General features: G+C 48.3%; 1 protein-coding gene across 1 annotated transcript in view; it reads right to left on the minus strand.

Annotated features, from left to right (window-relative positions):
- The window catches only part of EFHD1 (EF-hand domain family member D1), a 45,466-nt gene that overhangs the window by 14,177 nt on the left and 5,447 nt on the right, over positions 1–25,842 (minus strand). Inside the window, exon 2 of the mRNA XM_064286546.1 lies at positions 8,750–8,897. Within this exon, the coding sequence (XP_064142616.1) occupies positions 8,750–8,897 (148 nt within the window). The remainder of the gene's footprint in view (positions 1–8,749; positions 8,898–25,842) is intronic.

The following is a 25,842-nucleotide window of genomic DNA, read 5'->3' on the forward strand; positions in this document are numbered from 1 at the left end:
AATGAATTACTTCTACGCCTCTATCAAACTGTCAAAAATGAAAACGTGGGGAAATGGGCACCCTTCACACCTAGCTGGCAGGGGTATAAACTGCCTCAAATTTTTCAGGGCATTTTGGAAATATTTGTTGTCGTTAGCTGCCGACAAGTTGGCCCTCAACTCCTGGCGACCCCGTGCACAATGGAATGAAACACAACCCTGTCCTGCGCCAACCCGTGATCGGTGCCGATAGGACTTTTTGGTCCGTAGGGTTTTATTGGCTGATTTTCAGAAGCAGATCACCGGGCCTTTTTTCCGAGCCTGTTCAACATCATAGCAACGCTCAGGCCAGCACTGACAGATGGGTGGTGGCTGCACGTGAGGCGTACTGGTTGGGAATCAAACCCAGGTCTCCACCATGGAAGGCAGACAATCTACCACTGAACTACCAATGCCCCCTTTGGAATATTTACCAAAAATACAGTGCTTGGGTTCTTCCAACCATTAATTTCACATTCCCCAGAAACTCTCGTGATTTTTTTTACTGTGCTTTAAGTGGAAGTTTACAAATCAAGTCAGTTTCTCATATAAAAATTTATATACACCTTGCTGTATACTCCTAGTTGCTTTCCCCGCAGTGAGACAACACACTCCTCCTCTCTACCCTGTATTCCCCATGTCCATTCAGCCAGCTCCCGTCCCCCTCTGCCTTCTCATCTCCCCTCCAGACAGGAGCTGCCCACATAGTCTCATGTGTTTACTTGATCCTAGAAGCCCACTCCTCACCAGTACCATTTCCTGTCCTGCAGTCCAGTCCGACGCCTGTCTACAGAGTCTGCTTTCGGAATGGTTGCAGTCTTGAGCCAACAGAAGGTCTGGGGGCCATGACCTCCGGGGTCCTTCTAGTCTCAGTCAGACCACCAAGTCTGGACTGTTTACGAGAATTTGAGGTCTGCATGCTGCTGTTCCCCTGCCCCATCAAGGATTCTCTGTTGCGTTCCCTGTCAGGGCAGTCATGGGTGGTAGCCAGGCACCATCTAGTTCTTCTGGTCTCAGACTGATGGAGTCTCTGATTTATGTGGCCTTTTCTTGTCTCTTGGGCTCATAATTATCTTTGGTGTTCATTTGGTGTTTGGGCTTATAATTGTCTTTGGTGTTCTTCATTCTCCTTTGTTCCAGGTGGGTTGAGGCCAATTGATACATCTAAGATGGCCCCTTGCTAGCATGTATGACCCCAGACGCCACTCACCAAAGTGGGATGCAGAATATTTTTTTAATACATTTTGTTATGCCAATTGACCTAGATGTCCCCTGAAACCATGGTACCCAGACCCCCGCCCCTACTACGCTGGCCTTCAAAACATTCGGTTGCATTCAGGAAACTCCTTTGCTTTTGATTTAGTCCAGTTGTGCTGACCTCTCCTGTATTGTGTGTTGTCTTTCCCTTCACCTAAAATACTTCTTGTCTACTATTTAGTTAGTAAATACTCCTCTCTCGTCCTCCCCACCCTGTAGCCATCAAAGAATATTTTCTTCTGTGCTTAAACTATTTCTTGAGTTCTTATAATAGCGGTCTCATACGACATTTGTCGTTTTGCAACTGACTAATTTCACTCAGCATAATGCCTTCCAGATTCCTCCACATTATGAAATGTTTCACGGATTCATCATTGTTCTTTATTGTTGCATAGAACGCCATTGTGTGAATATACCCTAATTTATTTATCCATTCATCTGTTAACAGGCACCTTGGTTGCTACCACTCTTTTGTTATTGTAAACAGTGCTGCAATGAACCTGGGTGTGCATACATCTGTTTGTGTAAAGGCTCTTATTTCTCTAGGATATATTCTGAGAAGTGGAATTCCTGGATCGTATGGTAGTTCTATTTCCAGCTTTTCAAGGAAGTGTCGAATTGATTTCCAAATTGGTCATACCGTTTTATATTCCCACCAGCAGTGTATACATGTTTCTGTCTCTCCTAATGCGATAGTTTAGGAAGCATTATATTTAAAAGCAAAAAAGTGGCAACAACCTAGTTTATAGCCATGAGAGAAAAATCAGATAGATCTGTCTATACTACTTTTTTAATGCAATAATTTAATATTTTCAATTTTCATTTCTCATGGGTGCCATTTTTACATCAGAGTTTAGCCTTCTTACTGCTTTCTAAGAGATTTTTATATGTTTTAAATACTTTACCCGTGTCATCGCCTTTTAATTTTGTCTACAAAATTTTTGACTTTCGAAAATTTTTTCTCACCAGTGGTATGCTTAAGAAAACTTTCCTCACCACTGAGTTTACATAAACAATCACCTGTGTTTTTGTCCAGTTCTTTTATGGCTTCTTTATTTTTTTTAAACATGGAAATCTTTAATCTCTAAAATCTATCCTGATCTCTCCTGTGAGGTTGACCATTAACCTAATTTCCTTCCAAATGGTTAGTTAGCAATCCTCGCATCATTTATTGAATAATCCATCCTGTCCCTCCAGATACAAAATGTGACCTGAATGAGTTAATCATTGAAGCCAGCTTGCACTGGAAGCCTCCAAAGAATGAATGCTTAAATAAATAAATAGGCCAGACTGGAAAGGCAGAGACTCCATCTTTCTATCACCTCCCCAAGGTCGTTTTCTGGTTTTCTTTTTTTTGAGTTCTCTTGCTTAAAGAATTTTTACAAATTTAATTGTCAAACAACTGCTATCCAACTTCTATACTTTTTCACTTAGAGAGAGTATAAATTGATGTATTCTCAGTCATCACAGGAAGAGGGCTTCTCCAGGTTTACAGGTGCTAGCCAAAATGGTGCAGGGCCAGCAGCACTCTGTTCCTGGTGCACCGGGTCGCTGTGACTCACACCATGAGCGGGGTGCTGATTCAACAGCAGCTAACATGGCTAAAGTCTGCCCAAGGTATGCCTTGCACACCTACCGGGAATTTCAGGGTTTTTTTTCATGACCGTCTTCCCTTAAATATGATTTCCCCCAAGGGAAAAGAACATTATCTAAAGTGGGGTCATAGGTTAAACAACTTCAACAGGCTTTCCAAATTCCAACCTGGGTATCTTCTATTGCCAACATTTCTAATTCCCAGAGGGAGGAGTGTTTCATTCAAGTGAAAGTCTTCACCACTATCACAAAAAGAACCCAAAAATGCTTTACTAATAAAACCTTGTCTTTCCAGCTTCGGGGGCCCTAAGTCCACTGCGGAACCTCGCCAGCTATAAAAACCAAGGGGTAAAGCAAGACACTAAAGCACTCATAGCTTTGCTGAGGCTGACGTCAGCTCTGCTTCACAGAAATGCCTCGTCCATCCACCTGCAGCTTCAAACTCCCTCACTAGAGGCCAGCAGAGACTCAGCAACAGACTGTTGGAGCCAGAATATTGGTTAGAGAGAAGTCTTGGAAAACAAGAATAGGACTGAGACCAATGGGCGTAGGAGGGACAGTCATGGTCAAACTCGCAAGAAGAGATTTCAGCAGCAAAGACTTCATGCTGCAGTGAGCCCTGCATGGAGGGAAGGCGCAGAGATACCTACCCCTCAAGTGTCCTTTCTAGAAGGTTCCAATCTCATTATTCCTGTCTGGAAAACACAGAACAAGTAGCCCCTCCATACCAGCCAATTCGGTTTTCTCACACCAAAAGTGGAGATGATGATGCTCATATTTACAGAGGAGCTCTGTAAACTAGAAAAAATATTCCAAATATCCCTCAAGAGTCTTCTCAGAGCTGTTCTTGCTGAATCCTTTGACCTGGACCCAAACTGTGGGCACACACTCTACCTGCTCAGCAGACTGCCAACAGCAGCCCTGTCATCACCTAGGGTCCCTGCCTGCCAGCCAGTTAAAGAAAAAAAAAAAAATCCAACTCAATCTGAAATGGTCAGTGTCCCAAAAGGCAGCCAGGTATTTCCACTTAAGACTTCTATAATCACTAACCACCACTGTAGGACAACTTCTCCAACAGCCCAGCCATTCAGCCTTGTTTGTCTTCCTATTTATAGTCCACAAAGACTGGTATGTTGTGGAAGAATTGGAAAATGTCCTAGCTGTGACTAGGAGGGAAGAGGGGGAAGGGAAGGAGAAGCAGAAAACAAAGAGACGGAGAACTCACAAAGCGAAAGCATTGTTTCAGAAACAAGCCAGCATAATGTTTCTGCTAATTTTGGGAAATTTTTAACTTCATGGCTCTTGCAAGTTACACAAACTTCTCCTATACGCTTTAAGAGCTCTTTGATTGCACGTGACAGAAAAAACACTTGTTATCTTAAGGAAAAAAAGAGGTATTCATCATATAAAAATGATGTTTTGAAACCGCAAGGGCAGGATGCAGCAGCCTGGGGAGGGCAAGCCGGACTGGAAATGCTTCTTGGATGGGAGGCCATAACTCCTCTCCATCCCTGGTCCACAGGTAGAACACAGCCACCCCGGTGAGTTGCTCTCTCAGGAACCAGCCACCTGCAAAGCCAATGTGCAGTATTTCAGTCCCAATTTCAGATTTCCATAGTAGAGAAACCAACTGGCCTAGTCTGGCCAGGGGTCCATCCAAGGCCCAATCAACCATGGCCAGGCAGGAGGGTAGCCCAGCACAGCCAGGACTGCCAGGGACCCACCCCTCCTGGTACAGAAAGCTCTCCAGTACGCCCTTCATCTGACCTTTGTTCAAAACTAATGCATATCTGGCCCTGAAGCAATTCTGCTTTGTGATTGAAATAATGGAATTAGTGAAGACAACAAGGACAGATGAGGATACGAAGGCTTTGCTACCTGTCTCCAAAGGATTAGAATAAGGTAGGGAGTACCTGGGATCCAGTTCTAGATCACTACAGCTAGAGATGGGACTTTTAACATTTAGTCCACCCTTGGCTACGTCTTTTTTTTTTTCTCACTTTCCCTTTTAATTGTTCTTTAGGTGAAGGTTTACAGGACAAATTAGTTTCCCAATCAATAATTTATACAAATTTTTTTCATGACACTGGTTGCAATTCCCGCAATGTGTCAGCACTCTCCTCATTACCATCCTGGGTTCCCCATTTCCATTCATCTTACTTCTCAGTGTCTTCCCTTGCCTCTGTCCTGTTGTGCTGACTTCCCCCATATTGTGCCTTGCCTTTCCCTTCACCAAAGTTAACACGTGTCTACTATCTAGTTAGTGACTTTCCCTCCCTCCCCCTCCCCGGTAACAATAACAGAATGTTTCTGTGTGTAAACCTTTTCATGGGTTTTTATAATAGTGGTCTCATACGTTTGTCCTTTTATGATTGACTTATTTCACTCAGCGTAATGCCCTCCAGATTTATCCATATTGTGAGATGCTTTGCAGAGTCATCATTGTTCTTTATCATTGCTTAGTGCTCCATTGTGTGAATATATCATAGATTGTTTATCCATTCATCTGTTGATAGGCACTCAGGTTGTTTCCATCTTTCTGCTATTGTGAATAATGCTGCAGTGAGCATGGGTGTGCATGTCTATTCATGTAACGGCTCCTATTCCTCTAGGATATAGACCTAGAAGTGGGACTGCTAGATCATATGGTATTTCTATCTCTAGCTTTTTAAGGAAGCGCCATACCATTTTCTGTAGTGGTTGCACCATTTTACGGTCCCACCAGCAGTGTTTAAGAGTTCCAATCTCCCCACAACCTTGCCAGCATTTGTTATTTTCCTTTTTTTTGATCAGGGCCATTCTTGTCAGGGTGAGATGGTATCTGTGGTCTGTTTTCTCTGTCTGTACACATACTTAAACGTAAATCACAAATACAAACTGCACTTTACATACACTTGGGTAACTGCTTCTGACCCTTCTTTTTATGTTGTGAAAATATGTTCTCTGGTCCAGAAACATGCTGCTGCATCGTCCTTCTTCATGTTTGCCAGTTTCTGAAATGTCTCTCGGATACATGTATTATTTTCCATAATTGGAAAAGAAACGGTTTTAAAAAAAGACCAGCTCTCTTATAAATTGGGGAAAAGCAGCAAATAGTACTCATAGAGACACATGTTCTGTGTCAAAGAACTTCTACTGGGTATGATTTGGTGAGTTCATCCAAAGGTAAAGAAAAGGAACATAAACATTCATTGAGCACCTACTAAGTGCCAAGAATTGAGGAAGGAAACGTACAAGTGAGCAATTTTGTGTAGCTGCCAACCCCTGCCCCACATGGTGATGGCAGGGCTCTTGACTGTGGTGCTTGATGACACATGACCCAGACCTAGCCAATCACAGTACCCTGAACGCAATGATTGGTCTGAGAGGTGGGCAGGTGACCCCTGTAGAGCCAATCAATTCTAAGATAAAGAAGCCCTCTCTCCATCCCCTCAGATTGCTAAACCGGGCTATGTAAACCTGGAGCTCCTGGGGGAAGGACTGGATGAGGCAGACATAGAAGAAAGCACAGGCAAGATATGGCAAGGGAAAGAACCCGAGTTACTTATGCCTGAAGCTGTTCTACTTCTTTATATCCCAGGTATGTTGTTATTTTTCCTGCTTAAGGTAGTTTACCTTCTCTTCCTGTCACTTGCAACCAAGAGTCCTAACTGATATAGGCCCAGAAAGAGAGCCTAGTTTTCACAACAGTCCTGAGGGAAAGCCATTAACATGCCTATTTTTAAAGGCAGAAAAACTGAGGCTCAAAAGTACAATAACTCGCCGCAGTTACACTGCTCTGTGTAGAAGACCGAGGTGTGCCTGTAAGCCCACATTCTTTTCGCCCCATAAACACAGCATCAGCCTGCTATGATTCACAATGTGGGAGAAGCCAGAAGAGTTAGGTGATAAAAGGAGAAGGTTGGGCAGTGAGGTGTTAATGGCAAATGTGTCCTTCCACTTCCAATCCTGTTACTCTGGGTGCCCTAGCTAGAGACAGGACCACAACAGGGCTCTGAACCGACAAATGATCTAATGCAAATGCCAGTGAAGCTTCATGAAAGGGGTTGAGAACCCACAACAGAAATCCTTTGGAGGTATCCAAGCCTCTGATGTCCATTTGTGGGAAACGGCCAAACCATCAGCTAACCAAAAGCTAACTAAGCATCTTGGATTTGGGGAGAAGTGTCTCTGGGTAGCCCCTGAGCAAAACTGGGGAGTTGAGATGTCTTCGCTCATCAATGATTTGCACAGACCTATCAATACCCTCTTCATTTCTGTTCCCCAGAAGCCACACCTTGGCTACAGAAACTCTTTTCCCCCACGTTTCCTCCAAAGCTTCATCATGGCCAAAGTCTGTACCTTCCACACCCCAGTGGACCCAGGCTGGAAAGAGCCAATGCCCTTCAAGATGTATGAACGGCATGAAGGAACCAAATGACAAGCCAGGGAACCAGAGGAGCACCTACCAAGAATAGGTGGCGGGTGATGGGGGAGGCCGAGTGGCATGAGGCCAATGAGCTGGTACTGGGTCTCAGGCAAGTCCCCACCTTTTGACCTTCCAGCTCTGAAATGAGAAAACTGGAGTAGATTTTCCTGAATGTTATGCCCAACACAGGATTTCTGTGATCTACTATCTCCTTATCTGTGCTTTGAGGAAAGAAAGAGACAGGATACTCGGGAGTAGATTTGCGGGACAGCATGTCAAGAGTGAGGGGCAAGTCCAGTTTCATCCCAGCTGGGAAAGGGGCTCGCTTGTGGCTGCTAGTTCAGCTGCAGAGACCCCCAGGGAGAACAAAAATGGCCCTATGTAGTTTGGACAAAGACTTGTACTTGGCTAACAGTCTCACCATCAAAAACCAAGAGACACCAGAACTCCGCTTTCTGGGACAACCCAAGTTAAACAGCAGGGAGCAAGGACAGTCCTCTTCACCCGCAGCTCCTAAGGCCCTGGCTGAGACATGACTGTGAACAGGACTTCAGTTCAGACGTTGTCACCAACATTACTGTAATTACAGATCACACTGACACAGCTAGAGGCCTTTCAATAAAACTCATACACGAAGAAATTCCCTTCCTTGTGGGGCTGCATCCTTGCCATGAAAAAAGTAGATGACTTTGAGATTTTTTTCCCCAAAAAACAGAAATGGCTTTATTACTGAGGGCGTCAATCATTTGGGGTCAGGTTGTGAATGTTCTGTGTATGCTTCCGGAGATGATACCTGAACACACAGAAAAGTGTACCTACAATTTCAGGGGTTCTAAGACCAATGAAGGAAACCCTCGTGGTGCAGTGGTTAAGTGCTACGGCTACTAACCCAAAGATCAGCAGTTCAAATCTACCAGGCGCTCCTTGGAAACTCTATGGGGCAGTTCTGCTCTGTCCTACAGAATCGCTGTAAGTCGAAATCGGCTTGACGGCAACGGGTTTGGTTTTTGGTTTTAAGGGCCATGAAGCCCACTCCTGGACTGTTTGGGAAGGGCAGATCTGTGCACACAGTAAGACCTCTTGTTTTATTGCTTTTTTTTTTTTTTTACTGTTATGCAAAGCTTATTGTAAAAACAAAAGTATAAAATAATAAAACAACCAAAAATGTTGCACCTATAAATACCCACTAGGAATTCTGAGTGAAAGTCCTTCCAGATATCTCTATAAGTACAGTTTTACCCCAATGGGTTCTTCTCTGCACTCTAGCTTTCAATCCGCTTACCAGGCATTTTCCCATGACAACACTGCTGCCCACTATCTCCTTAGAGATGTTTTTTAAAGCAGAACTATGGATTAAATACCCAAAGGGTGCTCTAGAGTAGTCAGACCCATTTACGCCCCATGGGACTGTAAATCTGAGCTCTCTCGGGGGTACTACCCCACGGGGGCTCTGCACCAGCAGCACACAGGTACCTCACGGAAGCTAAGCTTGCCATCAAAGTCCTCGTCCACCTCTTTGATCATGCCCTTCAGGCCCAGGTGGGTCTGGGGGGCCCCCAGCTTCTCCATCATCAGCTTCAGCTCCATCAGGTCAATGTAGCCGTCCCGCCCGGCATCATACCTGCAGGATCAGAGGAAGGGTACTGGTGAGGAATGGCCACAGCCCAGGACTCAAGACACTCGCTATTCTCCCAAATGTGTGATCCTTTTGGGCTCATTGAAACAAGACTCAAAAGCCACCTGCTTTGCAATGCCCCGGGTCACCTCCGCAGAGAGGATACACTCTCCTTTAAATACATTTGGGTTTTGTACCACTCAGAGTGGATCTGGTACACACATTGGTTTTCATGTCTTTGATCCCCACAACTCAGCCCCAAGTTTCTTCAGGATGAAAACCATACCTTGGTTATCATCATTTCCCCCAGTTTCATCGACAAACACTGACTGAGCACTTCTGACGCTGGACACTGAAGGAGTACGAGAACGCCCCCCATGCACCCAATTCATAAATTCACGGGGAATGAATTCAACTGCCAACACTGGGGGCCTTCTCTTGGTCACCATCCCTGGCATGTCTGCCACCACATCCGTTCCCACCTTCCTCCCTTTCCCTTGTCTGGTTTCCTGCATCTCTAGGAGCTGCAGCTACGAATCAGGCCCCGCTCTCTGGTATTATACCCTGTCCTCGGAAGCACTCATGGTATCCAGGTCTGAATGGTCACTTGGTGCAAGTGAGTGCCAGCTCTGCCTTCTCTGCTGAGTTTCAGCTGCAGTCCCTCACAGAGATCGGCACCTCTGCTAATGTCCCTCCGGCACCCCAGCCCCCTCCCTGGAAACAAACCAAAACTCATTGGCAGGGGGAGGGGGGAGCAGGAAACCAGGCCCTTCCGTCTTCTCCCCAGTAGATAGGACAACCCTGCTGGAGCCTTCTGCATCATTCCATCCTCTGCTTTCTCCTGGCCACTGGTCCTGTCTCTGTATCCTTGGGCACTCCTCTCTCCACCAGGCCCATGCTAAGAACCACTTCCCAGAGATTACTTTTTGCCTAGATATGAACACCTTGCTTGAAAAGCACAAATCAAGCTTCCCCATTGTCCATCTCTTTCCTCCCTCCCCCAACAACAAGACCCCTCCAAGGGTGGGAACCATCACCACCACCCACCACTCAAGAAATGTAGCCTGGTGACAACAAGAAATGGACTAGCGTGGGCTGGTGGTATTTAAGGCCAGAGGTCTGGAGGTACTGCCCAGCAGACTCCTTTCCAGGGCTGATCTCACCTCATAACCTTCCTCCCACCCAGAGTGCCCTGCCCCCAAAGCTCAGGGAGCTCGAATCTCCAACAGCACCCACCGTCTGCCCTTCTCTGGTGGTTAGCATCTGCCATCTCCCTCTCTGTGTACTCTCTCCACTCCCACTGGGCGCTTCCTCCTTGCACGGAAGGATTACAGTCAAGGGGCTACTAAGGGCACCAGAGATCCCTGGATGTCTGTTGTGAGCTCTGAGGCCCTCGGAAGGACAGGCTTCCAGGACTGGAAACAAGCAAGGTGTTTCTGGGTTTCCAGGACGCGGGTAAAGCATATGAACTAAGATGGACCAGCCCAAGATCCAGTATTATCAAAGGATGGCTTGTGAACACTTAAGAACGGGAGCAATGGCTTCTATGGGTTCACTAAAAATGACTCAGGGACCAACCTCATTTACTTTTTTTTTTTTAACTTTTTTGGGTTAAGTAATAGCTTTATTGAGGTAGAATTTACATATTATACATTTTACTCTCTTAAAATGTACAGTTCAGTGGTTTCTAGTACACCATAAGGTTGTGTTACCATCATCACTAATTCCAGTACATTTTCATCACCCCAGAAAGCAATCTGTACCCATTAGCCGCTGCTCCCCATTCCTAACCCCTGGCAACCACGAATCTACAGGGGCTTGCCTATTCTGGACTTTTCGTACCAATGGAATCATGCAATATGGGGTCTGACACAAAAGGACAAATACGGTATGATTCCACCATGTGAAATATCTACAACAGGCAAACTTATAGAGACAGAAAGTAGATTAGAGGTTACCAGGGCCAGGGGAAGGGAGACAGGGAGAGTTTGCTCAGCGGGTGTAGAGTTTCTGTTTGAGGCAATAAAAAGCTTGGAAATAGATAGTGGTGATGGTTATACAGGAGTCCTGGTGGTGCAGTGGTTAAGCACTCAGCTGCTAACCAAAAGGTTTTGAACCTACTGGCAGCTTCGAGGGAGAAAGATGTGGCAGTCTACTTCCGTAGAGACTACAGCCTTGGAAGCCCTATGGGGCAGTTCTGCTTTGTCCTATAGGGTCGCTATGAGTCAGAATCGACTCGACAGCAACCAGTTTGGTTTGGCTTTGGATGTTTGTACAACATTATGAGTGTACGAAATGCTATTATACACTTAAGGATGTTGAAAATGATAACTTTTTATGTTATTTATATTTTATCACAATAAAAAAAAACAAAAAGCTCTCAGGGATGAAATCCTGGCAGTAAGAACAAAACTCATGAATACAGAACAAAGGAGGTCCCCGTCCTCTCCATCTGGTGACAGTCTGCTCGACTCCATATGCAGACACCACGCTTCAGGGAGGTCACGGGCAAAGGGGGGCCTGTCAGGAGGGGAGCACCCAAGATGATGAGTCAAGACCCTAAGCCAGGATTGGGGTGGAAGGAAGGAGGGGTATATGGCCCAGGGAAGCAGAGGACTGTCTTCAGATGTTGCATTTAAACTTCCCAAAACAACCAAAACCTGGTGCCCTGGGGGCAGTTCTGACTAATGGCAACCCCGTGTATTACAGAGTAGAACCTCTCCAAAGGGTGTTCTTGGCAGTAATCTTCATGAAAGCAGATTGTCACGCCCCTCTTCTATGACGCCACTGAGTGGGTTCAAAGTGCCAACTTTTAGTTTAGCAGCTAATTGCAAACCACCTGTGCCACCCAAGGACCTTTAAAACTTCCCAGGGGCCCCAAAGGACAACCAGAACTGGGCTGTGGTTGTGAAAATGACAGACGGACTTCAGTTAAACACAAGGAAGAGTTTTCTGGCAAAAACAACCAACTAGAACCAGACCTGAAGAGTAAAGAGAGCTCACACAAACAGGCTAGGAGGGAAGGTCTCTGTTACGTGGATTCCTAGTCAAAATAAACAGGTTAGTTTAGTGTGGAACTTTCCAGAGCCTTCTACACAGTAATTTGTCCCAAACTTTCGAGAGAAAAACATAGCACGTTAACTCAATCGAGCATACAATCCCCCATTGTTCTAGATTTTTCCATTGGAGAAGGTGCGTTTTAGCAATCCAGAGTTCCAGGCAAACACTTTGGGGAGCGCTTCTCTCGGTAATTTAACATTAGGAAGGGTGGCCAGCTCAATGAACGCTCAGGTCCCTTCAATTGAGATAAAGGTCCTAGCTTTTGCATGCTGGGACAAAGTTTGCACAGAAGACTGAAGCAATGAAGAGTGATCCGAACCATTCTGCATTCAAAACGTGAATTGTCAGGGCACAAACAGAGAGGGCCAGGATTTGGTTTGGCAGAGAAGGAAGGAAGGAAAGTGAACGGAGTAATGGACAAGCTGAAAAGCTCAAGTGTACAGAAAGGACCACCCGAGAGGAGGGCCCCAGGAACGGGAGATAAACTGGGCTCGGGAGGATGGGGAGATAAGAAAAGGTCAGGAAACAAGGCAAGAATTTGTCTTCAGCCAGAAAGGGAAGGAAGGCTTCCCAGCTCAGCTAGCCTAGGGACAGCATCGCCTCCCAGGGACACAAAGGACCTCCCAATCAGGGGTCACATGCAGTGGTGGGGGTCCTTCTCCAAGCACCAGGTGAGGGGTATGGAAAAGTTACCCCTTTATTTCTCTTCTGGGGTGCTGATTCAGAGGCATCAGGGAGGTTGGGAAAGCCTCGAGGCTCTCAAGCCTGAAACATTCCCTACAAATACCAGCGACCACCAAGTCAATTCGGACTCGTGGCGACCCCGTGCATGTCAGGTTAGAACTGCGCTCCACAGGGTTTTCAATGACTGATTTTTCAGAAGTGGGTCACCAGGCCCTTCTTCAGAGGAGCCTTTGGATGGACACGAAACTCCAACCTTTTGGTTAGCAGCTGAACATGTTATCCATTTTCACCACCCAGGGACTCCAAAACGCTCTCTAGGTCTAACGAAAAGGACAAACGTGTCAGAAAGGACCTTGGAAAACACCAGGCAAGAAGTTAAAGGCATTCAAAATTCTTTAAATGGGCAGGAAAATTTGGTCCAGACATTTTGGTGAGTACATGCCTGGTACATGCCACCCACCAAGCCTGGAAGCAGAAGCCCACCACCAGTGAGTGAGTCCTGGAAGAGGGCCAAGGGATGTGGCTAGAACAGGCCCTGTCCTTGCTCTGCTGGGAGACACCAGGTCGGCAAGGATTAAAATGAGTGTGCAAAAGTGGATGGGTCCAAAGAAGATATATGAATGGCTAAAGCACGCATGAAAAGATGCTCACCATCATTAGTCACTAGAGAAAATGTAAATCAAAACCACACTGAGATACCATTTCACCCACACTAGGATGGCTCTCATTAGAAAAAGAGAAAGTAATAAGTGTTGGCAAGGACTAGGTATATAAAATGGTGTGAGGAAAAGTTTGACGATTCCTCAAAAAGTTAAATAGAATTAACTTATGACTCAGCAATTCCACTTTTAGGTATACATCCAAAAGAACTGAAAGCAGGACGATATATGCATGTTCACAGCAGCGTTATTACAATAGCCAAAAGGTGGATGCATCCTTTTTGTAGCATATCCATCAAAGATGAATGGATAAACAAAAGGTGGCATATCCACACGAAGGAATATTACGTGGTCATAAAAAGGAATTAAGTTCTGATGCATGCCACAACATGATGACCCTTGAAGACATTCTGCTGAGTGAAATAAGTCAGACACAACAGGACAACTAATTGTGTGATTCCCCCTAATATGTTGTAGTTGTTATGTGCCACCAAGTGGGTTCTAACTCATAGCAACCCTTAGGACAGGGTAGAACCGCCCCAGAGGGTTTCCAAGAAGCAGCTGGTGGATTCTAACTGCTGGCCTTTTGGTTAGCAGCCTGAGCTCTTAACCAGTGTGCCTCCAGGCCGCCACACCAATAGGAAGTACCTGGAATACGTAAATTCATAGAGATGTAAAGTTGTAAAGTCGACGTTACCAGGGGCTGGAGGAGAGGGTAACAGCGAGCTATTAATGAATATAAAGCTTCTGTTGGGGATCATCAAAAAAATCTGAAAAATAGTGGTGATGGCTACAAAACGTCACCAAATTGTATGCTCAAAAATGGTTAAAATGGTAAATTTCATTTATGCATATGTTACCACAATAATTTTAAAAAATGGGAGAGGCGTCTCCAAGGCTGAGAAGGGCAGGGAAGAAAGGCACCATGCCCCACCCCTTCACTCCCAGCTGTTGAGGGGTGACTCTAGATCTCCGGTGTTCTGGCTAGCAGCGCCGGCCAGGTGCCAGTTATTTAACTCCTGGCCGGCCTATAAAGTGACCACATAAGCGGTGTCCCCTCCCCAGCGGAGCTGTGATTTATAAACCAGGAGCACCTTTCCCTCTTCAAAGTGGCTGTCTAGGAGGGTTTGTCTACAGTCATCTCCTTCAGGGCCCGAATCAGTAAGAGCTGCAAGACAGGCAGGAAAAAAACGCACAACCTCCCTGGATCAGAACATCCTATCCTGCGCCTTGTACACCAGAGTTCACACATTTCACCTAGCAGCTCACACCTGCCTGCTTCACAGCTCCCCACGCACTGTCTCATCTACGACTCTCTTGGTCTTCACAAGAGCCCGTGGAAGAATTAATAACAGCTGCCTCCAGTTTATTGCTGATGGAGCGCTCGCTACGCACCAGGCACTGTGCTAAAGGGTCTCACTTAACCAAGAGCGCTGTGAGATGGTAATTAGTAACCCCACCTCTTAGGTGGTCAAGACTGAAGTCAGTGTCGGATCAGAACTCATCTGGGATTTCTAAAGCAGGCACTAAGCTCTACATGGGGGCAGGAAGGCAGGAATATCATTTGAGTTTTACTTTGTGACCTTTGAAGGAGCCCTGGTAGCACAGTGGTTAAGCATTCGGCTGCTAACCTTAAGGTCGGAGGTTCGAACTCACCAGCAGCTCCACAGCAGAAAAGACCTGGCGCTCTGCTCCCGTAAAGATTACAGCCTAGGAAAGCCTATGCGGCAGTGGTACCTTGACATATAGGGTCACTATGAGTGGAAATCGACTCCACGGCACAGAACAACAATGTGCCCTTCAACTCAATCAGGTATCGGGGAGGTACCCTGTATACTCAATGTCCTGATGAATAGATCGCTACTGTAACTGTGACATTTACCACTTTGGCAATTTCTATCTGAAGACCTTGGCAGAAATGATAGTGGTATTAAGTTTCCCACTCCTAAATGGGTGGGTTCTGATTCTGGCCTCAAAGCCCGGTGCCAGGGACAACAACGTATGTACAAAGTCGTTAATTTTTAGCCAAGAGAATTCCAATGTTGCCGTATCACAAACATTTGGAGAAAAAGTCTCACCCCAGCCAAGCTCTTTAAATAGTTTTAATCCATTTAATTCCCCACAGTCCTCTGAGGGGTGTGGTTCTGTTTGGCTAAAAAAGAAGCTTGGGCCCAGGGAGGTTAAGAGCTCAAGGTCATTGAGGTTAACCAACCCCAGGTCACTCTATCTATCCTTAACTAGCCCAAGGATGCTAGGCCCAGCCTGATTTCCAAGCCTATGGTCCTGCTCAGGAGTTGGCCTAGACAAGCCACCAAGGTTAGTTTGTGGGGGTTGGGGGGGACCCAAACCCATTGCTATCAAGTTGATTCCAGCTCACAGCGACTCCATGTGTTACAGTACAGAACTGCCACATAGGGTTTTCTTGGCTGTAAATCTTTACAGAAGCAGACTGCTGCATCTTTCTCCCGTTCAGTGTGGCTGGTGTGTTCAAACCTCTGACCTTTCAGTTAGCAGCCGAGCACTTAAATCACTGCACCATCAGGGCTCCCCTTTGGGCCAACTAGGGAGACAATATTCAGGTCAGTCCTATAGAATGCTAAGGTTGCCCCTCCAGTGGTGAAGCTAAAGACAGAAACAAGATGCTTGTTTCTGTCTTTAGCTTCACCACTGGAGGGGCAACCTTAGCATTCTATAGGCAAGATGCTTCCTGGGGACCCCAAAAAACCAAACCCACTGCCACTGAATCAATTCCGACTCATAGTGACCCTATAGGACAGGGTAGAACTGCCCCATAGGGTTTCCAAGGAGCGCCTGGGGGATTCAAATTGCTGACCATTTTGGTTAGCAGCCATAGCTCTTAACCACTATGCTACCTGGGTTTCTTGGGGAAGTTAGGTACTAATAGGATAAAGAAAAAGATGGAGTCTTTTCAGAAGGTTTTAGGACAACATAATTTGTGCATCACACTGGTGGGTGTGGCTGGAGGTGATGATGCAGAGCAGAGAGGCAGGAGGAGAGAGGGACGAGGTTCATCTTCAACCCCCTTGAAGGTCCCTATTTCTAGCACCCACAATGTGAAAGCCCCTGATGACTGCACCTGCAAACAGGTGATCTTACACCCAAGTTCTGGGCCTGTGGAGGGGCAAACTTTGTTTGGAAATTGCCTTTATACCCCCTGCACCCCATGAAAATGTTGTCCCTTTCCTTGCAGACAATTTGGAACCTGACCAGGTAGAAGGAGGCAACAGCACCTAGCATAGCCCCGCACCCCCTGGTGGTGCTCACCTGCACTGCCTGACTAGGCAGGGCCACCCTGGTGGTCACAAGAAGCCCCTCCCTGCCTGGGGATCTGGGGCCCACCCCAGCCCCAGAGGAGCCTGGAAAGGGGAGCCCTGGGGAGGGAGAGCCCGCCTAAGTCCAGGTCGCCTATAAGCCTGGCCTAAACCTGCACCCCCGTCCCCCATTTCAAACCATCTAAATATTCCCTTTTCCTCCCCTCCGTCTACATCCTTCAAATGCTTTTGGGATGATGGAACTCCAGAAGCCCCTAGCTCCTCCTCCACCAACCTCTTAGCAATTTATCCCAGCTTTCTGTCATTTAAATTTTAACCCAGATTTTTCTTATTAAAGGCAACCCAGGATATTAAAGAAAGACCCCCACAATCCCAAGACCCTGCACCATTGCCGGTTTCCTGGGGCTCGCCTTTGGCCCTGGTCTGGGTCTGTGACTCTTCTCCATAATTTTCCTGAATTCCTCTCCCTCTTCAGGATCTCTGTTAAGGAGACTACTCCCATCCCATCTGCAGGATGTGAGGGTGGGGGCTGCAGACACACACCTGGTTCAAACCCAGCCCTCAGTCTGGGTGGGACTTGAGCCCACCTATAAGGCGAGCACGTTGAGAGCTGTGTGTGCCACGTGGGCTTGTAGAGGCCAAAACCATACCAGGCTGCAGCATTTAGCGCTGGGAACCAAGCAAGTCAACGATGAGAGGTAGCTATTTTTAACAACACGTACCGGTTTGCATTATGAGTGAAATCCCCGATGGTGCAAAAATCAATGCACTCGGCTGCTAATGGAAAGGTTGGCAGTTCGAGCCCACTCGAGGAGCCTCGGAAGAAAGATCTGTTGGCCTAGTGAAGAATCAGCCACTGAAAGCCCACAGAACGCCGTTCTGTCCTGACACGCGTGGGGTGTCCGAATCACTTGCTGGCAACTAACCTTTTCGCACAACGTACAGAAAGACGACTTTTCCTTACTCACCCACCTTGGCCCCAAATGGCCTTCACCATTTCTCGCCTTTAGCAGTCCAGGGGAAAACGCAAACCTGCACCCGGTTCCTTGTGCTAAGTGTCCACGGAGCCCTTACTGAGTGGCTCTTACGGCCCAGCCCAGCACAGGACACAAACAGCCAGTCCTGCACAAGAGAAGTCAGCCCTCAGAGGACCCCCCTGAGAAGGATTCCCAATTCGTTCACTGCTTGGGCCTGGGCTGTCCGAGGATCAGCCATCGCTGGCAGTGGGGTGAGGGGAGATGGGCCCGACACCCTCAACCATCAGGGCCACGGGAGTGTGTGGCCACCCCGGGAAAGTCCCCCTTCCACAAGCAGCCCTTTTACTAATCAAAGGCCAACCCGCAAGGGACAGGGCTGGTTTCCAGTGTCTGGGAGCTCTGGGCTTCCTGCCCCATGAATCACTGGCTCTTTTAGCTTTCACTGTGCAGGGCCCCTGGGTTTTCTTGGTTTTCACCTCACCAGAATAATCCTGCCATTACGGAAGAAAGAACCTGCCAGCCTTTGTCTGCCTGAGGGCTATGCAACTCAGCCACAAGACACTCCCCAGAGATCCTCATGGGGGTTCTCAGAGGGAGCAGTGTGGAGAAAACACCTTAGTGTGGGGGAGGGGGCTGCCTGCTTGGGGACCACCAGGACCCTCAGGCTCTTCTTCATATAGAGATGCCTTGTATGGGAATCATACAGAGACATTTCAGCCAGGCGGCTACCCAAAGGGTGGTCCTCGGACCTGCAGGAGCAGCCTCAGTGTCACCCAATATTGTTAGAAATGCAGAATCTCAGGTCCCACCGCAGACCTGAGAGTCAGAACCTGCACTTAACTGGATCCCTCCCTGGTGACCCCAAACAAACCAAAACCAAACCTGTTGCCAATGAGTCAATTCTGACTTACAGTGACCCTATAGGACAGAGTAGAACTGCCCCACAGGGTTTCCAAGGAACAGCTGTGATTTTGAACTGCGGACCTTTTGTAGCAGCGAGCTCTTAACCATTGTGGCACCAGGGGTCCTAAATCCAGAAGGGCACTACAACCACCAGGAGGTGGCCACCCAGTGGGTGGCCCTAACTGATCCTTATCCAGATGAGCCCTGGGAACTCCCCAGATCAGAGGATTCGTTCTGCCTCCACACTTTCCTGCCTTGGTCTTTGAAGAAATACAGCGCTCCTTAGAAGCAAGGATGGCAAGACTTTGACTCGCTCACTTTGGACACACCTTCGGGAAAGACCAATCACTAGAAAAGGACATCATGGCTGGTACAGTAGAAGAAAAGGACATCATGGCTGGTATAGTAGAGGGTCAGCAAAAACGAGGAAATCCTCAATGAGATGGACTCAAACACATCAACGATCATGAAGATGGTACAGGACTGGGCAACATTTCATCCTGTTATATATAAGGTCGCCATGAGTCAGGGCAGAGCCCTGTGGCGAAGTGGTTAAGAGCTCAGGCTGCTAACCAAAAGGTCAACAACAGCTCAAATCCACCAGCCACTCCTTGAAAACCCTACGGAGCCATTCTACTCTGTCCTATAGAGTCTATGAGTCGCAATCAACTCAGTGGCACACAACAGCAGCAACAAGGGGTCAAAATGGCAACTAACAACAACTCCCAATTTGGGCAGGCTAGGAAACCAGGGCTCCAAGCACTCTGTTGTTACCGTCGTATGTAAAACTAGAGTAAGCAGGCTCTGAGAAGGCCCAAAGCTTCTGATTTCTAATCAGGCCACTTCCAGCCATTTTTGTCTGATAGCTCCCGGCTCTCCCCTGTGTTTCAAATTTCTGTACTGGGTTTATTCACTCACTCACACTCACATTCACTCACTCTCACTCACACACACTTATACTCGTACCGTCACACTCACTCTCATTTACTCACACTCTGTTGCTTACACTCACTCACTCACTCTCATTCACACATGCACTCACTTGCTCACACTCTCACTTGCTCACATTTACATTCACTTGCTCACACTCACTTTACTTGCTCACACTCTGACTCACATTGTCACTCGCTCACACTCATACTTTCACTCACACATACTCCCTCACTTTCACTCACCTCACTTGCTCGTACTCACACTCTGTTGCTTCCACTTACTTGCTCGCACTCACCTCACTTACACCCACTCACTCGCTCACACTCTCACTCACACTCCCACTCACTCCCTGACTCACACCTCACTTGCTCTCACTCACACTCACTCACTCATACTCCCACTCACTTCCACATGGTCCCTTACTCTCACTTCACTTGCTCACACTCACACATACACTCATTCACATACTCTCTCAAACACACTCACTTGCCTCACTTGCTCACACTCACACATACTCTCACTCACACTCATTCATGTACTCACACACACACTCACCTCACTTGCTCACACTCTCACATACTTGCTCACACTCATTCATATACTCTCACACATTCCCTCACTCTCACCTCACTTGCTCACACACATGCTCACTCATACCCTCTCTCACTCACTCACACTCACATACTCACACACTCACCTCACTTGCTCACACTCATACATACTTTCTCACTCACACTCATTCATACTCTCACACATTCCCTCACTCTCAACTCACTTGCTCACACTCACATGCTCACTCATACCCTCTCACTCACTCACACTCATTCACATACTCTCTCACACACACCTCACTTGCTCACACTCACACACTCACACTCATTCATATACTCTCACACATTCCCTCACTCACCTCACTTTCTCACACTCACATGCTCACTCATACCCTCTCTCACTCACTCACACTCATTCACGTATTCACACACACACTCACCTCACTTGCTTACACACTCACACATACTCTCTCACTCACACTCATTCATACTCTTACACATTCCCTCACTCACCTCACTTGCTCACACTCACATGCTCACTCATACCCTCTCTCACTCACTCACACTTATTCACATACTCACATACACACTCATACTCCCTTACTCACTCTCCAGCTGGCTCACATCCACCAGGGGCCCCCCCACAGCAGAAGAAAGTACAAACACTGTCCAGTAGGGATACAGACACACAAACAGGTCGGCTCCACATGACTGAGGCTTGGGCTGAGCTGGAGGGTAAGGAGGAGGGCGAGGCAGAAGACTAGGAACTAACAGCCAAACACACAGCCTGAGAGTAAGCCACTGCCACCTGTCTGGTTCAGAGGTGCCAGCAGATTCCAGGAGGGGCGAGGGGGAGGCTGGAAGAGGCTGCAGGGCCAGCCCACACAAGGTACATTGTCTTCCTAAGGGCAAAAGGGACCCCACCTCCACCACCTACCCCGCCTAACCTTTGACACAGAGAAGCAATATCAGACGACTGTCTCAGAGAGACTTGTCAGCTCAGTGAGCAGGCTGGATTTTTCTGGAGGACTGGGGGTGGGGTAGCTGATTAAGGCAGGGGGCCCAGTTGGGGAGGGCACTGTACTCAGACGCAGACACAGGTAGGGCGGGGTGGTAGCCGGTGCTGGCGCAGGGCTGAACTCCAGCTTCACCTGTTCTGTGCCAAGCCAGAGCTGTCAGGGCGCTATAGGGGCACGAGTTTCACAACGTGCCCGTTTCCAGCAAATTCCCTTCCTTTCCTGGCAAGAGACGCACATTCTTACAGGCTAAGGGAGCTGAGGAAGGATGGCCCCCCACTGGCAGCCATAGCCCCTGTAGTTGCTGCACTGTTGGGAAGTTCATAAAGAGAGGTGAGGGAGCAGGGCGGAGCTGAAGGGCCATCCCTACTCCCAACATCTCGGCATCAGAGGGAGGTCTAGCAAGGTGGCCCCTATACAGGCCTGCAAGACAATCAACGGAATGCGCTTTACCTGTCCACCAAAGGCATCCCGTCAGACTGCCCTGCCCCTGCTAGGGATAGCCACAGGATTCGGAGGGGGCAGCGCAGCAGGTGGCCACCCAGGATGGCTGATGGACGCACCCAACACCCCCAGCCTGGTGCCCTCTCTGTTTCACTAACGAAAAGTCTTCGGATAGGAGTGTGTCAGCTACGCACAAATTCTCCCTCATGCCAGCAGCCCAGTAGCGGAAACCAAACAAACAGCTCCCAGGAGTATGGCAAAGGAACATGCCTACGATGATGAGCTAACAGGTCAGTAGTGCAGGCTGCTTGGGCCATGCTGAAGGCCACGGCCGCGTGCCCAGGGACATGGACTGCAGCACACTCGGCCATCACTCAAAAGGGGAAGGGAAACACCCAGGGCTGCCCCCATCAGTCAAGGAAGCTGGGGGCAGTGGGGGGGACAAGATTCTGAAGCCAATCCAGTAAGCAGGGCAGCTCAGTAGGGGCAGTTGGGGGAGGGGGTGCCTTGTGGCCACAGTGGCTCACCCCACCTTAAATCCACAGGCCCTGCTGGGGGTCCAGGCCCACTGCTCCCTGGCAAGGAGAAGGCACACTGGGCTGGAACCTGGCAACCTAATTAAGGTCTTAACTGCACACTGAGTGGTCATGCTATCTCAAGGACAACCTGAGAAGGTGGTCACTTACCTTTTCCACATCTCACTTACAGGAGTATGGCTTTGGGCCTGTGCCTGTGGAGGTCAGTGGCTCTGTAGAAGGAGACTGCAGGGCCCCATTGATGGCTCGAGTTACTCACTCCCAGCAGCCACCGTGAGCTGAGGCACCTCCTGGGCAGTAATCAGGGGCTTCAGTATGGCTGCAGCTGTCAGGGCTCAGCGCCCTTTATACTGACCAAAGGGCCCTGCTCTGTCCGTGGCTCTAGGCCAGGCCCGGGGTGGGGATAATGCTAGAGGGAGAAGCCACTCAACCATAAAGACTCCACCTCTGCTATTCCAGTGCAAACACTGCAGAGAAGAGGAACCTCACAAGACTCGTCAATACCCAATAGATCTAAGTATAAGCGATTAGAAATGGGACGCATGGGGGAGAGACTTGGGGAGGTGACCATCAGCCCAGCGAGAGCATGGGCAGGGCTGGGTGAACCAATGAGAGAGACCATAACATCAGTGGGGACCCCTGGAGCTGGCCTTAGGGTCAGCATGAGGAGTCTGGACTTGTCCCATGGGCAGCACGGAGCTCATGAGAGGGACACCCACAAGGGCTTCTGAAGAGGGAAGCAAGGTAATGAGATCTGACGGACTCTGACTAGGTCACTCTGGCCACAAAATATAGGATGGATAGGGCAGGGCGGGTGAGGACTGGCCCCAAGGGGGAGAGGCCAGTGGGCCTTGGGGGAGTCCCCGCAAGCCATCTAACCCTGGGCTGGGGTGAGCTGCAGCCTCTGGTCCCTCTGCTGAGTGCCCAGCCCTGGGCATGTGACAGTTTATAAGTCCTCGACACCAGCCTCCTGCTTCCTGCAAACCTGATCTAAGTTGGCAGAGGGCTGTCTCCTCAACCCAGGTGTGGGAGGCAGCCTGGATGGGGAAGAGAACAGGAAGCCAACTGGTCCCCTGTGGCCCTGCCTGGCCTAGGACCAGGAACTGGCTGAGAAGGCTGCAGCTATCACCAGCAATGGGCCCTGACCTCCATAACTAAAGAATCTACTTTCATTCAGCAACACAGGGTGGCAGCTGGCCTAAGACTGAGAAAAAAGTAAAACCAGGCCCAGACACCCACACACATACTCACACCTACTCACGCAGGACGTGTACAAAGGCCGCCAACCCCACAGAGGAGCACTTAGCAACGGACACCAGGCAACCGCTGAAAGGAATGGAGACATCAACGACTCCCAGCAAAGATGGCGGCTGGCCCATGTACTCCCCTCCTCTCCCCGAGATCCTTCTAGAGGAGAGGGAGTCAGAGACATGGCAGCCGTGATAATAAAGGAAGGCAGGGAGAGTGGAGAGGCCTCAGCAACCACCTTTCAAAGACAGAAAGCAGGCGGAGGAGGGTAACTAGGAAGTCTGTCCAAGGGAACCAGTTGGATCCCTGAACCCCAGAAAGGAGGGCAAGGGGCTTCAGCGATGCCAGGCTCTTTGGAGGTTGGGAGGGCAACATGAAGTGAAAGTGGGGGTCCAAAAAAGCTTGCCTAGTCATGGCCCCCAGACCTGCTGTTGGCCCAGGACAGGAACCATTCCCGAAGCCAACTCTTCACACGTGGATTGGACTGGACAATGGGTTGGAGAGGGATGCTGGTGAGGAGTGAGCTTCTTGGATCAGGTGGACACTTGAGACTATGTTGGCATCTCCTGCCTGGAGGGGAGATGAGAGGGTGGAGGGGGTTAGAAGCTGGCGAAATGGACACGAAAAGAGAGAGTGGAGGGAGAGAGCGAGCTGTCTCATTAGGGGGAAAGTAACTGGGAGTGTGTAGCAAGGTGTATATGGGTTTTTGTGTAAGAGACTGACTTGATTTGTAAACTTTCACTTAAAGCACAATAAAAATTATATATATATAAAAAAAAAAAAAGCTTGCCTAGGGGATAGTTGATACCCACCCATCTGGCCCCAAGCACATACAGGACACTCTCAGCTGCCAGGGATCTACATCCCACATGCAAAGAGAAACATCCACAGGGTCTCAATTAAAATGACAGAAATTAATTTCCCAGAGCAAAGACCTCCACACTCAGGCATACAGGAGCCCTCCAGTAACAGGATGTCCCTGCCTAGTTTCCAGAATCCAAGTTGGTCATCAAAAAGCCCCCCACACATACATACGTGTGAACGTACAAAACCACAGATGGAGGTAAGAGAGGAACTTTGTTACGGTGTTTAGTAAAAAAGCCTAAGAGGGACAGGACTGACAGGACTGTTGGGGCCCAGTCTTCCTTCCTCACTAACAGAACCTCCGTTTTGGCCAGATGTCCTCCCCTCAGGGAAGGGAGCCTCTCCCCAGCTCAGACAAAACCAATCAGAGCTAGCACCTTTCTCGAAGCAGATCGCCAGGCCTTTCTTCCTCGTCTGTCTCGGTCTGGAAGCTCCACTGAAACCTGCTCAGCATCCTAGCAACATACAAGCCTCCAGTGACAGATGGTAGTGGCTGCTCACGAGATGGACTGGCCGGGAACCAAACCCTGGTCTCCAGCATGGAAGGCGAGAATTCTATCACTGAGCCACCAAGACAAGACTAGGAGGAGAAAGAAAGACTAAGGTGGAGGGAACAAAAAACTAGGAGTGCAAGGACACCTCCACTTTGTGGGTTTCGGTGGTGTTTTGGTGATGCAGGAACCAGAAGCTGGCAGGATGTCCATGACATCACCATCTCAGATTCTTAAAACAAAAGACAACTTTCTCATAGCTGAACGCGCCTCTCCCCACCCTCTCTTTGGGGAATTCAAACACAAGCTTCAGTATTCAGCAAAAACGTCCCAGCTGCATTTCGAGATGTTTTATTTGGGTCCTGCCTTTAAGGGGCTGCCCTGTTACCTCCCCTTGGAAGTGGCCTCCAGATAAGTCCGGGGTAATTAAAATTTCCTGTCTGACCTTGACCGAGCCCTGCCAGCTCACATTACGGCCCCAGACACACTGTAGCATCAGTTTCTTCTGGGCCTTCTCGCTCTTTAAAATCAGGCCACTATTCTCTGGGCTCAAGCTATCCAGTAACACGCCTGGAAATGGAGAGGGCACTTTGGCTGGCTGGGCTGATGCTGCCCCTGGCTTCCCACACTCATTAGAAAATTCTCTTTCTTCTCCAACACATCATTTAGGAAACAGGCCCGTTTGTGTGGGCCGCAGGGATACAAAGATGAACGACACCCACCCCAAGAACCCCAGAAGCTTTCAGGCTGGTGAGGATCCAGTTTTGTTTTTTTTGAAAACCTACAAAATCCCAAAGCAAAATGCTTTTAGAAAAGGCAAGTCCAACTTCAAAGTTCAAAGCCTGCTTCACAGTGTCTGTGTTAATCTACCTAGCCCAAACAAAAAGAGTAGGTGTACTTTGTACAGGTCAAGTCAGGTTATTCACTGCAAGGGGCCAGGTAAATTATACAGTGACATGGGAATCTGGATCTAGAAATTCCTGCTGAAAGGCGAAATTCTTGCCGAAAGTTAAGTGCACTCCTGGCACGACTGGGGGGTTTTCTGTTGGCTTTGTTTTTTGTAGATAAGGCTGCGAGTCCATGGACTGGGCTTTGGGACGTCCGGTCCTCCTTCTGAGGTCCCTGTATGGTACAAATGGACCGTTAACCTAAAAGCTAATGGTTCAAACTCACCCAGCAGTGCCACAGAAGAAAGGCCTGGCAATCTGCTTCTGTAAACATTCCAAAACCCACTGCTGACGAGTCAATTCTGACTCACAATGACCTTATAGGACAGGGTAGAACTGACCTCT

Source organism: Loxodonta africana, chromosome 6 (assembly GCF_030014295.1).
Source record: "Loxodonta africana isolate mLoxAfr1 chromosome 6, mLoxAfr1.hap2, whole genome shotgun sequence".
NCBI classification, from domain to species: domain Eukaryota; kingdom Metazoa; phylum Chordata; class Mammalia; order Proboscidea; family Elephantidae; genus Loxodonta; species Loxodonta africana.